The 17,457-nt window shown below is 42.6% G+C and overlaps 1 protein-coding gene across 2 annotated transcripts in view; it reads right to left on the bottom strand.

The window, feature by feature from the left end:
• CAB39L (calcium binding protein 39 like) overlaps window positions 1–16,388 on the bottom strand; it is a 48,519-nt gene extending 32,131 nt beyond the window's left edge. The window contains exons 1-3 of one of the 2 annotated variants that reach the window (XM_051635165.1): window positions 16,162–16,388; window positions 15,432–15,664; window positions 6,711–6,859 (exon numbers count right to left, since the gene is read on the bottom strand). In XM_051635165.1, the coding sequence (XP_051491125.1) occupies window positions 6,711–6,812 (102 nt within the window). In that variant the 5' untranslated portion in view covers window positions 6,813–6,859; window positions 15,432–15,664; window positions 16,162–16,388. Of the gene's footprint in view, window positions 1–6,710; window positions 6,860–15,431; window positions 15,665–15,862; window positions 16,032–16,161 lie in introns of those variants that run through there. The other variant, XM_051635154.1, reaches the window with a different exon arrangement.
• Between the last annotated feature and the right edge of the window lie 1,069 nt (window positions 16,389–17,457).

Genomic DNA, 17,457 nt, shown 5'->3' with positions numbered 1-17,457 from the left:
GTGACATCTGGCATCTGCAGAGCTATCAGGAAATCCTCAGTTCTTCATGAGAATATGGCAAATAGGATTGTACAGCTTCTGTTTGTATACCTAGTGTATTTCCAGGGAAAAAAAATCTCTTTGTAAACTGTTGCTCTCTTGCACAGCAGCAGACAGCAACACACAAAGATGCCTGCCAGCATGATATTAAATTCTCCAGTGTGTGATTCAGTGAACTGCCAGTACTCCACACTATGTATATTACAACCAAAAGCGTAAAGCTCCTTGGTTGGCTCTACCTTGTTTAAAAATATTCTCAGTGTGGGATTCAAACCAATTCTTCTCCCAAAATAATAGTGCCAACACAATTCTCACTACTTGCAACTGCAAAGACAAAGAAAAAACATTAGCAGAATGTGAATCTATTTAGCTTCAGGATCATCCCAACTGACTTACTCTTAGCACAATTTCATGCTAAATGGATATAGAGGAACAAATTTTGGACATGTTGGATCAGGAGGCATGAACTCTGTCATTTAATATCTTTATCAATTATATGGATAAGTTAAGTTTGCTGATGACACCAAATCAGGCAGGACTGTTGATCTGCCTGAGAGTAGGGAGGCTCTGTAGAGGGGTCTGGACAGGCTGGATTAATGGGCCAAGGTCAACTGTGTAACATTCAACAAGGCCACGTGCAAGGTCCTGCACTTGGGTCCAAACAACCCCAATTAAAGGCTACAGGCTTGGGGAAGACTGGCTGGAAAGATGCTTCTAGGAAAGGATCTGGGGTTGGTAGTTGACAGCCAGCTGAACATGAGCCATCAGTGTGGCCAGGTGGCCAAGCAGGCCAATGGCATCCTGGCTTGTATCAGAAATAGTGTGGCCAGCAGGAGCAGAGAGGTGATCGTGCCTCTGTCCCTGGCACTGGTGAGGCTGCACCTTGAGTACTGTGTGCAGTTCTGGGCCCCTCACTACAAGGACACTGAGGTGCTGGAGTGTGTCCAGAGAAGAGCTACCAAGCTGGCAAAGGGTCTAGAGCACAGGTGTTATGAGGAGTGGCTGAGGGAACTAGGGTTGGTTAGTCTGGAGATGAGGAGGCTGAGAGGAGACCTCATTGCCCTCTACAACTACCTGAAAGCAGGCTGTAGGGAGGTGGGGGTTGGTCTCTTCTCCAAGTAACAAGTGATAGGATGAGAGAAAATGGCCTCAAGTTGAGCCAGGGGAGGTTTAGATTGGATATTAGGAGCAATTTCTTTACTGAAAGAGTGGTCAAGCGTTGGAGCAAGCTGACCATGAAAGTGGTGGAGTCATCATCCCTGGAGGTATTAAAAAAATGTGTAGACATGGCATTTTCAGGACATGGTTTAGTGGGCATGGTGGTGTTGGCTTGATGATCTTAGAGGTCTTTTCCAACCTAAATGATTCTAGGATTCTTCCTTGATTTAGCAAAATATTATGGCCTAGTACTCAAGGAAGCTGACAAAGACAATTTGGCCAAGCAGGCACAACAGGAAAATGCCTTTTAAAAGGCCATATGATTAAATGGAAGAGGCAGGTTTTCCCCACCTGGACATAAATTCCTTTCCCACTGTTAATGTTGCACTTAGACAGGACTAAAGGTTGTAAGGTTCTTATAATAAAATAAAAAGCAACCAGAAGAGATAGGTTTTTAAATCTTGGCACCAATGGGAGTTTCTCCCATCTCTAAAGTAGTAACAAGCCTTAGCAGAATGGGGAAGCTGAAACATGAAACTCTCCACAAAATCCCAGGACACACACAGCTAGAAGGAAGAGGTGCCAAGCCCTCCTTATCACATTCCTTCAGTTTCACTGTGCAGCAATGAAGTCGAAGGCAATTTTGCAACCGACTTTGGCAGCTGCACAATCCCTTCCATTGGGTATTCACGTTCACAGTAGTCATGCCACTGCTCCTCCGTGCAAATGCATATCACATCCTCCACATGTACCTCAGCTCACACACCAGTCCCCAGCCACTCCATCAGCACAGAAGCAAGCAAGGTGAACAGCTGAAAACGGCTTCATTGCTGCTATGCGAAAGAGCAGGCTTCATTGATATAAATATTTATTCTGGAAATCTTAGCATTTTACCTGCAGCTTTATTTAAAACCTGCTCTCCAGACTCTTCTGAACAGTACTAAATTTGTTACAGTACGTAGAGATGCAACAGAGTGACCTACAAAGCAGTCTCTTAGATATATTTAGGAGGAAGGGGCAGAACCCAGACATTTCAGGTTATTTTACATCTAGCTTCACAGTGTTTCTGAACACCAGCTAAGGGTGCTGCAGCCTGTGGCCCTGCCTGCCAAGAAAAGACTCAGCACGGCACCCTGAACCAGCTCTAACTCACTTGAGTTCAGCTTCCACAACAAGTCCAAGTCTTGGATCAGCTGTGCTAGAAACTGCAGCTCTTTCAGCCCGTCCTAGGCCAAGCGCAAAGTTTCAGCTGACCCCAGCTCCGTTTGCTGTTCTAAATTAAAAGCACATGACACTCTGAAGGCTTTTGCTGCAGGGTGCATTCAGAAAATGTTACCAAACCTGTAGGCACTGCAGGTGGCACTGAGTCACAGCTGCCACACCCAAAGGTGTTTGGTTAGCAAGAGGGTGATGCCTTCAAGGACATCCTTCAGTGATACACTGGGTACCACCTGCACTGCTTTGTGCTGACTGGACTCAGTGGCTGAACTCCAGACTTCAAGAGGTCAGGATGTCACCCCCCTTTTTTGTGAGATAGATTAGGTAGCCTTTCTATTAATGGATTTCTTTTACATCATCCATCAACAGAAGACCTGTCAGCATATGAGTGATAAATGAGACAGTATGACCAGCATGTCACTTGCTGTCCACTCTTCCTCAGGTTCAACAGAACTGTCCTCTTGGTGTCAGGTTCTCTCCCTTTGCTCCCTATTTACATGCATCCTGCAAATGCCATAGGAGCTTGTGCCAGAAAGGAGAAAAAGAGCTTAAACTGTGAGGGTTTAATTTCCTTTCCATTTCCTAGGTATTTAAATACTTCTCTGCTTTTCTAGTTAATTCCAGAACAGGTATTTTTCACTAAATCCAAGTACAGTTTGGCTCTACATGACCGAGATTAACTTTTTATGGCATTTATAGAATTCTGTAATAAAACGTAATTCATTGTTTTTTCACAGTATAAAGCCAGAACAGGATGTCAGCAATTGCACATGTCACAAAAACCACCTTCTTTACTTCAGATGTTGTAGGACAGGAGCTGATAAAGAACACTTTGGTCCACTTTTCCAGCTGTCTTACCCTACTTAATCGCCCAACTGTTATATTTGATTGGCCAGTGCTGCAACACCTTCTTTAGATGTTCTTTAAGAAAAAACTGTAAAAGAAGGTATGAGACAGAACACTTCAATGATAAGAGCCACATGTGGTGGTACTTCTCAACCTGTGGTGTATCAACCCCATCAGAATGTAACTGAGATAATAGCAAAGCTTTAAGCACACATACATGCATGCAAGCAAGCAAACAAAAAAACCCACCCATAAAATACTTAGACCATTTTTCACTTGAGAGTGTTTAAAAAAAATTACAGCAACACTACATATAATAATAGTATTAAAAAATAAAAGGGCATATGGAGGAATTGGGTCAAATTCAATCTTGTCTAAGCAGAAAAACAGAGTCAATAGAGTTCAGCCGAAGTCTGAATGGGTCCTGTTCTATGAGTAACAAAAAGCATCAATAAGAAAGAGAGCAATGTGTCAATGGAAATGTGTCTCAGAAAAGATGTATAATTGCCTTTTTACTCTCAAGTGGCTTCTCTGCATCTTATCCATCAAGCTGTGTCCTCCCCCTCTCTTCTCATTACTCCCAAAGTCTTAACTGATGTGCTATAAGGCTCCCTCTGCCTGCATACTGCATAGCTTGGCAGGAATCAACATTTCTGCATTATTTAAAAACAGCCTCTCCAAGGCATAGATGATTCCTGATGGAAGTTGCACAAAGTCGTATCAGAAGCATCAAGCCTCTCCCTGTCCAACCTCGTTCCCCCTCAGCTGCCCAGGGCATCTTCACCTTGTGCTTAGGATTTCTCAACTGGGAAAGGAAATGAGGAGGTTGTCCTCTAGCCCTGCAGTTAATGCAGGCTTTGCCACACTTCTCTGCCAATTCTGGCTGTATTAGCAGCTTTTAGCTGTCTCAGCCCACAAAGCAATTGGCTGTGCTACAATAACAGCTCGATTGTCATCTGATAAATCTTGTTTAAGCATCTGAGGCAAGTCCTAGTTGGAAGCTATTCTGCATGTGAGCAAAATGAAGGATGCTGTGGAGTTGTACTCTACAAGTCCTGGGAACCTCAGTTTTATGATGAGGCACAACAGTTCTCACAGACAAGGAGTCAGAAGAAAAAAAAAAAAAAAAGAATCAGCAATCCCTGATTCCCACACTTCTGTGTTCACATGCCCACAGGGTCCAAAACCAGCTCAGGGATATCCAGGGTCTGTGACTCTTGCAGGAACCAGACCTCTGGGCCTTTTTATGAAAGCTTGAGACATTTCATCTCCCTTTGGAAATCAAATTCAAGGCAAATTTAAAAACCTTGCCAGGTTTTGAAGAGCACAGCGTACAGCACTGTGCATGTTTATCTTTGCTTTTGTTTTCAGTTAAATTTCTCTAATCATACTCATGCAAAGATATTATTTATTAATATTACTGAGTATAAAACCTGTGAGCCATTGAAAGTCTCCCCATCACCTTTTCTCCTCCAATTCAAAATGCAAACAACAATTGAAAATGGATGGATAGCAAGATGGATAGTAAGAGATGCAATGGGGTGATTGTTTTTGCAAGAGTTATTTTTCCTGCCTTTTTAAAAAGTTTATCGTTGTCACAGTACTAAATATATTCCTTATGATTTACTTCCCTCAACTCAGGACCACAAATCGGGCTATTTTCCTTACTAGGTATTTATTTCAGGACTGCTCAGTGCAGCCCTTTAGATGAAAGGTAGTATCACTGAGGAGTCTCACATCTTCCCTTCTGAAGGGAGCAGAGCCTTATGTGCTTCCTCTACATTGGACCACAAAGTCCTGAGTCAACAAACATGTTGTGCAAGGCGTATGTGTAAATACTGTGCAAAAAAAGGGCTGTTTGCTTCACTTTCTGCCTTGCTGCTGAAATGACTGCCTTGTCCCCCCTTCCTCCTGTCCCCTGATCACCCACATTCACCCCAGGAACAGCCTCCATCCCACAGCAATAAAATACAACAGAAAATACTGGAAACCAACCTCCTCGTGTAAAATAAGCATTGCCATTCAATTAATGAACTGTTTCCATCCTACTTCACTGGAGGAATGCTCCTGTATCTTCTGCTTTGTGAGAAAAACACACACCAGCTGTTCTGACTTCTATGAAAAAATCTACATCAAGTTCCCAGTTTTCTAAGAAGCTTGAATTTCTTTCCCTTCGTTGCTGACACCCAAATAAACAAACATGCTCAAAGCCAAAAATCCTTAAAACCACAACCCAGAGGAGTCAAGCTGCAAAGCAAATTGAACATAAACCTGAGCTTCTGCTTTGAGTGTCTTCTTTAAATAGGCTCTGAAGGATCAATTCAGATGGGGAGAGCAGACTGCTGGTTTATTTAGTTACTTATTTTAAGTTTTAGTTTGGAGTCAAACTCTCTCAGTGCTTCTCAGTTAACTAAAGGCATTTCAGCATGAGACATCAACTACCAGAGGCCTCCCTGAAATCCACGTGACTGATCTTACATAATTAACAAACTGAGCTACCTGCTTTGAACCGAGAAGTTTCAAGAGGATTTCACTAAGGGCGTGAAGGTCTCCATGCTGACCTTTTGGGTTGGGTTTGTTCTAATATGGGCTGCTGCACAAGGTGGGGGATGTCACACACGCACATGCAAACATCAGCTGCACAAAGAAGGTGCTCATGTCATTTGCCAGCTATTTCTGTTTCCACTGACATTCAGTTTTAACTTAAAATGAGTTTGTTGTTAATTAAAATCACATACTTCAAGCCTCTGCATTACTGCTGTAGGAGTCTCAGATACACACGAGTTATTTTATTTTATTTAAGCACAAAATCCAAATTGGGAGCATTTTGTATGCTGGGGTGCATCTCCTCAACTGGTCACTGGCAGAGTGGCAAAAGTCACTCAAGTCTGTGTCACACAGTTAGAGGAGACCAACATTATTAGCAAAAACCTAGCACCATCATTAGAATACAAGTAGTACAGTTCATTTAGGAAGCACTAGCACCCAGAAGATTGGAAAGAACTGATAGTGAGATCTCTTTTATACACCTGAAAGCATGCTATTTTATGCAAGCAATGCTCATCACGAGCAACTTTTGCTCTGAAGGTACCTACACATTAATTAGCAGTCTCATTTGTTATCCTGCTTAAATCAATTAATGGCATCATAGTTTTCAAAGAGCCCTCCAAGCCGTTGTGTCAGAAGCATTGCAATTTGAAGCAGTAGGAGATTGCCCTTCATTTTGGCTGAGGCTCCTGGATCTCAGCATTTTCTGTTTGACCCCTAGATCTGTCATACTTGATTCAGGCAAAAGCCCCCTGGTTTCAGCAGAACCCTTCAAACACAAAGCTACTTACATGTGCAAGAGCTTGCAGAATCAGGGCAGTGACCAAAAAGTTTTATTCCCTTTATTCTACCATTTTCCCCGCATAAAAACCTTATTGGTCTTCTACAAAGTTATCTCATACCTTGTCTGTCTTTTTTTCTTGTTTTTCCAATATTGCCATGTTTTCCTTCAGAATTTTCACAATCTCAGCAGGATTTTTGTGCGATTTACTAAACAAAGGCATGTTTTTTCTTCACCTGGATTTCTTCCTTCAGGAAAGAAGAGGACTGCCTTAAATCAAATAAGAAACAAAAATAGCTTTTTAGGTTTATACAAAAATGCAATAAAAACACACAAAGACATGGACAAGAGAAGATTATGCCTCGGGGACCATATTCTGCTTCAGCTACTCAGTAGGGCAGTAAATGTTCTCATGTACAGTTATTGCAAGTTCCTCCACAAGCCACCATTAGCATGTGGAAAACAACTACTCAGCGCTTGTGCCAGAGCTGGATGCTTCCTAAAGCCCCTGGCCTACAGGTCGGCACTCCAGTGAGTCTATGCCTATGTCCAATGTTTTTTGGACACTGTGTATCTGGCAGACTCCACTAGATTTCAGATAGGGGCTTCTGCCAAACTTCACCAGCTTCATCAGGATGCAGACAACTAGCTCTAGATGCCAGAATACCCAAAGTGTCCTTTGTTTAGAGCATCGTAAGAGAAGATCCCAGCTCCTTGTTCTTCATCCGCTTTTCTTTTCCAGCCTAAACCTTCTTGAGGGGAAGCAGTTTAGGAATCTGATAGACTTCAAGAATCTGTGGGTCAGATCTCACTTGAGTAAAACGTTGCCAGAATTAAATCAGAGGATTAGGCCCATATGTGGGCGCAAATATTTTCATGTTATTTAAATGAAAGACTGAGCATTTTAACTAATTTTTGGGTTGTTTGTGGGGTTTTTTGTTTGTTTTGTTGTTGTTGTTGTTTTTTAATTTAAAACATTCCTCCTCTGTATAGTCAGAAAGGCAAATACCACATCACTGTATATATACATGAAAGAAACAGAGTACTTTAGCTTCTAATCCTTCTTAACATTATTTTGTGAATTCCCATTTTTGCTGGGGGTCTGATACAAAGATCTACTGAAGTCAATGGACAGACTACAGATGGCAATACGCTCTGGTTAAGGCAGTACCCCTTTTCCAGGGAGAGCCCATCACCATTCTTGACTGCCCTCCAGTTTGTTAAATAAAATACAACCACCACCATCCTTCCACACATATTTGCAAGATTACCTATGAAAACATAAATACATACACAAACCACTCCAACCTCCTGATTTTTCTCCAAATTTTACTCTTAAAAAAAAAAAAAGAAAAAGCTTTATACAGAGGTTTTAAAGGAGATAAGTAAACGACCACAACACAGAAAACAGAATGGTGTCATGTTTTCCCAGTGGTCCCGAAGAGCCCAGTCCTCTCAGGCTTTGTTGTTACTTGTGTCATGCTACAGAATCCATCAGGAAGTACGACCCCATTTGTGTGATACATCCATGTGTTACTCATCCCCAAATATTCTATAGGATTAATACCCAGATCAGATATACATTCTATTCCAACTATAAATAGCAACCATATGAAACGACCAAGTACAAAGTTCAAACCATAGAGGAGTACTTAAAAAAAAATAATAAATGAAATCTATACAGACTCTGTCCTAACATTTTCTTGAAAACAATTCAAATTTTTTTAAAAGATTATTTTTACAAGACCAGTTTCCATGATACACAGGAAATATTTTCAAATGTCTTATTTAAACCCAAAGCTCCTTTACAATGTCCAGAGCAGGTCAATTTGTATATAGCTTCTCATTTGTTGCTAGGTCAGTTTTACAGGAATATTTTCACATTCAGCATCTGAAAACTCACCTTTCGGATTTCCATTTCCAAGCTCCTCATGGTTCAGTTCAAACTAAATTTTATTTCTGCAGGTTTGGCTATGTGACCTTCACTACTTGGCTGAGGTCTCAGCTGTGGCGTCCTGCTCCCATGGAGCTCACAACCACAAGCTCTGGCAGCACCACCTGACCAGCAACAGCAGAGTCACACCTCAACCTAACGTTCAAGACTGAAGACTGGGTGTACTAACAACTAACTCATTTGGGCACATTCAGCTACATAAAAGCACTGGAAAGGACTGGGATGCTAGGATTATACAATTAATTGCTTTAAACACTGCTAGCAAGCCCCAGGCACCCCATAATCCTGCATGTGCTGCAATGAGAAGATCAGTAATTCACTAAACACTTCAAAAAGGACCTGATTCAGCATGGTTTTATTAGCCATTAAGACAGAGGATGTGAAGATGCAAGAGGGAGTCAGTCTGAGAGCAGGAGCTTAACAAGCACACTGCATTTCAGAGAAGCATTTTCATCCAAGGTGGGGTAGGTTTATTCAGATTGCTGAAATCTCCATACAAGGAAAAGCAAAGGAGGAGGTAATTTAATTTTTTCATTGAAGTACTCATGAGCTTGAGGTTCTGAGATTTTAAAAAACATGAAATCCACATTTCTAACTAAAATGCTGGCTATAAATTATATACACATTTTCCTCCCAAAAAAATAACATACATAGATGTCTGGAGTATGGTGTCTGTATTTAAATAATTACTATAAATCTCCAAGAGCCAGGCTAGCCCTTTTCCACTACATAGTTCCTGTCTCACCCCAAGTCATCACATTTCTCTTCATTTCATGCCCTACCAGTGTCCTAATGACAACAGCAGAATCACCAACAGTAGGGCAGGAAGAGACTGAGGAGACTGTTTGGTTCATCACCTTGCTGAACAGAGCCAAGTCTCTGCTTCAGTTCACTCATCAGTCTCGCACGCAAAGCATCTGCTGTATGCAAGTGGAGGGAGACGGAGGAAATGCCCCAGATGTGCACTGAAGAACGTTTTTGGATTTCCTCCTTTTCAGGACACAGTTTTTAACCAATCAGCATCTGGGAAAAGATGTTACATCACTTCAGAAAATACATACTAGCAGCTGCAGGTTATGTTCCCTTTTGCTTCTCCATACAGGAATCTCCTAGGGGGTACATGCTACTCACAATTACAGGTAGAAGCAAACCTGGGTAAAGTCACTTTGCTCAGATTGGAGCATTGTAGCCCTTAGTCCAATGGCTGGCTATTCCATAAGGCATGCAGCAAAACAGGGACTCCTCTCCTTCAGCTTTGCAGCATCAAAGAAAGCACAAGCTCTTGCTAAAGCTCTTAACACAGCTGGACATTTCTGTCCCGTCACTGTGTCAGGTCTCCTTTACTTGGAAAGTCTTCTCTTCAGTAGAGGCACTAGTTTGGTCTGAATTCCCTATTCCTTTCATCACTTATTTTCAGTCCATTTTTTGGAACTCGATATTTTCCAGGCGTCATGCCCTCTGCTCAGGTTGCTGGAAATTGGCCAGTAAGTTCATAAGTTATCATGGGAAGAGAAGCAGGATGAGAGATTGACAGTGTGACCATATAGGCTTTGTTTTCTCAAGAAACCAGTCTAAAAATAACTGAAGCACAAAAGTGAATGACAACTGAAGAGAATGCAACACAGGGTTACCAAAGGGAGCTCATACTGCAATCCCTTACGAATACATTTTTAGACAGACAAAACAGTAGAACCCAGGCATCTGAAATGGAAACACACTATATTGAATATAATGGAAAATAAAGTAGTTGAAGGAAAGTTATCATGTAAGGGGAGATTGATCATCTGAGAAAGTAAGAGCAATTTGGGGCTGGGATCTTCTTTAGAGAGACATGGGAATAAGAGCCTACACAGAATTGTGGTGACTCAAAACAGGAAGATATTATCAATACAGAAGAAGACTGGAGTATTACTCCCTGAGAAACTGGATGGCCTTAAGGACTGAGATAATAAAAATGGGACAAAAATTAAGTATCAAATAATGCTGAATGGGAGAAGAGACAAAGAGCTGCTAGAATTCCCATCCCTGGAAACATCCAAGGTCAGGTTGGACAGGTCTCTGAGCAACTAATCTAGTTGACGATGCCCCTGCTCGCTGCAGGGGAGGTTGGACTAGATGACCTTTAAAGGTCCCTTCCAACCCAAACTACTCTATGATTCCATGAATATCTGCTTCAGGCTAAGGACTTACCATGAGAAATGGCAGATACCCAGTGACTACACCAGTATTTTTCAAACAGGAGAAAGACAAAGACAAATCCATGACAAATTTAGAAAGTAACCAGTAGAAAAACAAAGCGTGCATGTCTTTCACCAAGTCTTGATAGAATTTCATAGGGACATTGTACACAAACCTCAGCTCCAGCAGTCACGTAAAACCAACAGAGATTAGAGTGGGTGCAGAGAGGGACCCTACGCTGGCCGGAAAAAACAGGAAGACCAGCATGTCTACTTGGCTAAAAGTGCTCACCTTGGCAAGCTTAGAATAAAAATATAGGGAATCCCAAGAAGTTATTTCAGCTCAAATAACAATAACACTTTATTTATGCAGAAACAAACAGCTATAAACTGCTGATGAATAAACTTAAGCTGAAAATGTAAAGGTTTCCAATCACTGCAGCTTTGAGATTTTGAAATTACCTATTCTACCAGACCTGCTACAGAGTATCTGTTCATAATTTTTTGACACTGCTGTCTGGCAGCAAGGGACAGGGCTGAATGAGCCCCTTTCTTTCCTGCTTTCTAGGAAAACTTTTCCATCTAACGGTTATTCAACAGCGTATGTTTTTATAACATCAGAAAAGCACTGTGAACACTCCTGAATTCATAATGGGGGACGAGCCAACTTCTGGAACATTTAGTTGTGATTATGTTATTTCACTGGTGCTCTTATAAGGAGCTTATGATACCATAGAAAGAAACAGCTGTATCTCATTGGACTCACTCCCCTGGCCTCAGAGGTTGTCTCTCCTGGTCGCAGAGGGAACACCCCGGCAATGCTGTAGCAGGAACGGTAGTTTCCAAAGCCTGCTGTTGCCATCAGTATGAACAGGACATTTCAGCCACCAGTGCCAGGGTCCCCAGAGCATTTTACAAGTCCTACATTTATAAAAATACTTCCAGGGAATATAATTCTGTGTTTGGGAGAAAAAAAATGGCATGGATTTTATTTTAAGTAAGTAAAAGAAACACCAAAAGACAATTTTAAAGCATCATTTAAAAAATATTTGGCTGTTTCTGTTTGAGTCAGAAAAAAATAAAAATATAGATCTCACGTAGACTTAAGCAGCGAGTTGAATCCAGAGGTGGATGATGTTTACAAGGTTTAAGTATTTGAGTATTCATTGACCTGTCAAAGGTAACGTAACGTCCCTTCATACTCGGGACATACCTTCCCTCAGAGGCCTCAAACTGTAAACATTTAACCAAGAGGCAAAACAAACTTCCAAAAAAAACTCACCTGTGCTGAAGCACAGAATATTAGAAGACTTACCCAAGATCATACTAAAATTCAGTGGCTGTGTCAGGAATGAATCATTAGATCATTTGACACCAAAATGTATACTTTATTAGTCTTCAAAATATCTCTTCTGACAGTTTATCTGTTCATTAAGGGAATACACCAAAAAAAACAAAAAAGAATCAGTGCAACTGAAGCTCTTTAATACAACTATAAAGTAGAGTAAGAGATCTATCTCTCTTTATAGGCATCCTTCTCGGTATCTTTGCTCTTAATCATCTACTTTCTCAAAAGATTACAGCACAGCTGAGCTTGTAAGCATGATGAAGGCAAAATGCAGACAGCAACTTCACAATATTCACCAGACCATCCCACTATGAAGTGACTCAGTGAAGCAGCTTGGTGACAAACGCTTCCTCCTACCCATGAAGGCAAGAATGGGAGAGAGTACGTGAGCTGATCCATGCCCCCTTTGCAGACAACACATTCGGGCTTCAGAAAGGAATGAGCAAAAAAATTTCCTTCCCATCAAGTATCAGACAGCCATTCTGTCTTAGTTACTAACCTTCATCAACTTACTGATCAGAGTCAAAACATTTCAACATTTCAATAACTCATATAGGGTGAGAGCTTCTTGAATGGAAAAAGACATTAATTTTTCATTCACCCCAGTGTACCTAAGACTGGGGGCCTGAATTACCACACTCTCTTCATCGTTTTGCCTAATTCAGCCTCTACATACTGGAAGAGATGCTTTATTGCCTCCTCATTTCTCCCTCCTGCCATATTTGGGTAAGTTGTTGCAAGTAAAGAGTCATGTACTCAAACCAGGGGTGGAAACCCCCATGTGTAATGATGACCCAGAGAAATCTGATCTCTCCTCCCCCATGCAGTCCCCTCACATGACCCACATTTCATTCCATAGACAGAAGGGAGTTGGGGCTACATCACATGTCATTTCTCTACAAATCCTCAACAAGTTGCAAATTTTGGAAGGTACGCTGTAAATGAGACAAAAGACTAACAGAAATGAGGACACTTTTATTGTTATTGAATAAACACCATCTCTGTTTGGCAACAAAATTGTTCTAAAAACTCAAGAATTTACTCATCATTAGCCTTGCTATTGGCTACTTGTTGCATTACCTGGAATGAGGGTGGATATTGGCTGAAACTTCACCTGAACAAACAAAACATTGCAGTAATGCCTACCATCACCACCTTCTTTTAGCAGATGGTAAGCATCCTGGAGATCAGACATGGAAAGTAAGTAGGCAGCTCTGTCCTTACTCTGATCTTGTCTTCAGAATGAGCATAGGACCACATAATTGTTCAATACTGTTATGAAACTGAAGGCATTCATGGTGATGCTCCACTCAAGTGCTGTGGTGTAGCTCTATGGAAGCACTCAAATAAATTAACAATTCTATTTTTAATTGAGTGCTAGAATGCCCATTCAATAAAAACCAAAAAGCCCATATAAGCTCTCAGCAAACATGGGGGATAAAATGAAACACCTAAGAGCTATCTGGTCACTGAGGCAACAGTTTGATAAACACTTTGTTCCATGACAGTGCCACCCTGTTCACATCCCTCCAGCCTCTATTGGAGTGGTACCACTGTCTGCAGGGCCTCGTGCTGAGCCATGTCAGGGAACTGACCCAGGTTAACAAAAAATAGCCTCGCAGGGAAAGAAAAAAGTCAGTCCAGTTTTCAACAGAGTCTTACAAAGAGCTGTACTAGCACAGAAGGGGAAGAAGGGGATGGAAGGAAAGTAGAGACTGGGCTGCTGGAGCAGATGCTACAGCTCAGGTGTTCACCAGCCAACTCCAGAGTGAGGCAGTGATGATAAGAAAGGGGGTGTAAATGTGTGATGATACAAACTTAATTAAAGTATCCTGAGTAGGGTACAGAGAAGAGACTACAATGGCATAGATAAATGCCATAATTAAAGTTAGGAACTCTTTCAGTGTTTGACTTTGCTGCCTAGTGTAATTTTATTGCAGCAAGTCCTGTGCTACCACTTCTATTATGATAAGAAAATGCTTATTACAAAACAGCATTTGCACACTGCAATTCAGATTCTAAAGTCAGGCAGAAGCAGCATCCTGTAGCATCATTCTCATACCAGCATCAATCACCTCTGTATCACAGGACTACACAGGCTCTCCCACCCATGCTAATTAACTAGCTAGGAGTAGTACATCATTACGTTACATTTAATAAAGCTAGAAAGAAAACCGTGGTATTACAGCCACTAAATATTCAGGATCAATGAGTCAAGAATGTTTGGGATCCCTGTTTCCACTTGTCACCATGAAGGTTTTTCAAACCTAAAAAATTAAGGATTCAATTCCATGTCTAACTGTAGTCCACAGCAAAACTCCCACAAGCTCAGTCAAGCAGGAAGAGATCTCTTAACTCATAATGTCTCTGTAGTACACACAATTCTAACAGAACTACTCTTAACAGCTTTTCATTTACTTAAGTAAAAGGGAAACCAAGTTAAATTTCCATCTCTATTAGTAATAATCACAGTAGAAATAATGGAAACTGGTAATATAATCTAAATAACATGGGAAGCAGCCAAGAGGGAATAGGACTTCCTCTACACCCAGTAGCAAGGAATGTCAATACTCTTTTTGATTTTTGTTCAATATTACTGAAAGTTACCTCTCTACACAGCATTCCCTTGACTATGTTCTTGGCAAGCCTGCCACAGCAATAGCTTTGTAACACACTCTATAGCAGTACTTTCTGTAGCATTTTAGTCTTTGCTCAGAAAAACAAAACAAAACAAAACAACTTCCCTTAAGCTCAATGAAAGTTCTGCCTGATATTAACTTCCTGAATAGCCCATTGCACCGAATTAGCATTTCAGGTTGACCATACCTATTGACTACAAATAATGAGATGGTTAATTTACATCTCCCGTTTCTTGTGACAATTCACATGCGCGCTCATCTGCCCTTCGTCTCTAACCATTTCCCACTGTCTTATGCAAGTGGCCACGCTCTCATTCCTCTGCATCTCCAAAGCCAGCCCTGCAGCTGCCGGCAGTCAGCAGAGAGGAGCAAGAGAAATGATATATTGCAGATATTTTATTTTTGGAAACCACACTGTAAATAAAGCCATTTCCAGAGATATTCCATGGACACAGAGCGCTTGGTTGTGGAGCCAGCGCCTTATGTAACAGGAGGAGCATTGTTTAGGGTTGCCTGCTTTCAAAAGCCACTCCTGGTAACACAGTTTGCAAAGCTATAAAAAGCTAACAGCATAATAACTATTGAGGACAAGCAGGCAAAACGGTTTAGAATAAAGAGGCTGGTGCTAACTGGAAGGAAAAAAAAAAAAAAAAAGAAAAAAAAAGTTTGATTAAATCACTTAACTTTCTGTCCCTCGGAGGACCATCGTCTTGCTGACACTTACTGTGCGTGGGAAGGTGGGGGCTCCTAGGCAGCCCCAGACAGCCCCATGGCCAGGTGGTGATGAAGACAGCCCTGCCGCCTCCCCGCAGCCCACGCCGCCACCAGCCGCCTTCACTGCTCTTCCATGTAATTCCACTTCATTGCCCCCCCGGCGCTGATGACGGACACGTGGCAGGGAGAAGGGATCCCACGACTCAGCCTCCCGCTCCTCTTCTGCCCAGCGACCGCCAGCCCCTGGAAAAGCGGCAGCAGAAAGGATCGCTTGAACACGCACAGGCGCTCGCAAGCCGCTGTAAATTTCCACTCCCCGCTCGAGCTCCCGGCTCCTCGCCGCTCCTGCTCCAGCTAGCTCCGTGGCTGGGTGTGCGTTTTCCCCCCTCTGCCCTCCCCGCTTCCCACTCCCTCGCTCGGATTGCTCGCAGGCTCACACACCCCTCCAACTCCACGTCAGAGGAACGCGTGGAAAAGCAAAGGAAGAAGCGATCGCTCCGCCGGGAGATTTCTTCAGGGTGAAGGGAGGAGACGCGACGATTTTGCATCACTTCTGTAAGTTTCCATTCCCCTCCGAAGTGTGTCGGCTCACGGGAGGCATCGCCGGCGGGTCCTCGCACCATCACGTGGCAGAGGCTGCTGGAATTAAATTATTCACCTTGCTGTCCTGCTGGGAATGCAAATAAGGAAGCCCAGCAGCAGCAGGCTGCTGTTACACGGTAATAATAAAATCAACGCACCACGTCTTTCAGCAGAGTCCTGCTCGGAGAAGCCGAAGTGAAGCTCCTTCCTGCCTGACGTATGCTAGGAAAGCATAATACTTTTTCGCATTAATACTGGAAGGGGAATCTGCAGTATACTCTAAGAAAAAAAATCAGATCCCACTGAATAAATGCATTAGCCTAAAGTATTTTTTCAAAAAATTATTGTGATGGGGAAGACCAAAAAAAAACCCCAAAAAACCAATTAATATATTCTGAACGAGAACTACCAGCTATTATCAAGCACACAAATACAACATTATGCAATTAAAGGAATTTTTAATGCTTCGGTCTTGGCAGCTATTGCTTAGCAAGCACCACATATTCCCAGAGGGAAGAGCGAGTGGCTTTCTCTCGCTGGCTGTCTAACAGGCATTGAGAGCAGGAAAAGGAGGATGCTTTACTAGCCACCACAGGCACTGCAGGATTTAAATCCCATCCTCACCCGGATCTCTGCCAAGCCCCGGTAGGGATGAGAGCCCAGCATGTATTTCTGCTGAGCTCACCAGCTCGGGAGATTTCACCTCCCATCCCCTCTTCCTCAGGGCAAAGCCCAGCCAAAGTCCTACATTATTAAAAATAATTCCGTATGCTACATTTGCCTGGGGAGCTACTCTCAGCCCCTTGCTGCCTACCAGCACTACAGTCACATCAGATCTTGATTTAGGGCTCACCTGCAGCAGCTATTTGCAGCCCTACAAACAAACAAAAAACAGCGAGAAACCTCATTTCTGAGAAAGACGGATAAACCAGCCACATTTTAAAGGGCTAACATGCTTTGCTAGTGATCCCAGCTCCTACTAGAGACAGGCAGGAGTATCCCAAATCCTCACTCTGAAGAGCCAGGAATCAGAAGGGTGCCCTCCTGGGCTCAGAGAGACAGAAGCAGTCCCTGCTGCCATAACCTCCCTGCGTTTGCTCCTGCATTTGCACAGGAGGTGCCCAGCTGGCCTTGGGCCAGCACGTTTGTGCTCTCGACTTCTCTGTAAAGCTGCCATTGGCACTTACCCTTTACCTAACAGATGGTCAAGACTCCTCAGCCCCATGTTTTTGGGCTGCCCTGAACAGTACTGGGAACAGGCACAAGTGCTGCTCCTGCTGCACCCGAAAGCCCTGCAACAAGTGACACCAAGTGGCAATTTCTGCTTCAAACCCATAGTGAGGTATTCCTCCAGCACACAACCAAAGGCTTTATGTTAGACACGAGAGCCAGGGTTCCTCTCCAGGTCCTCTCCAGAGAGAGCTCAGTGAGGGACACTGTAGCCCTCTGAAGTG

The sequence above is a fragment of the Apus apus genome, chromosome 1, assembly GCF_020740795.1.
Source record: "Apus apus isolate bApuApu2 chromosome 1, bApuApu2.pri.cur, whole genome shotgun sequence".
Lineage (NCBI taxonomy): Eukaryota > Metazoa > Chordata > Aves > Apodiformes > Apodidae > Apus > Apus apus.
The sequence above is the reverse complement of the archived record's forward strand: the minus strand, read 5'-3'. Positions and strand labels throughout refer to the sequence as shown.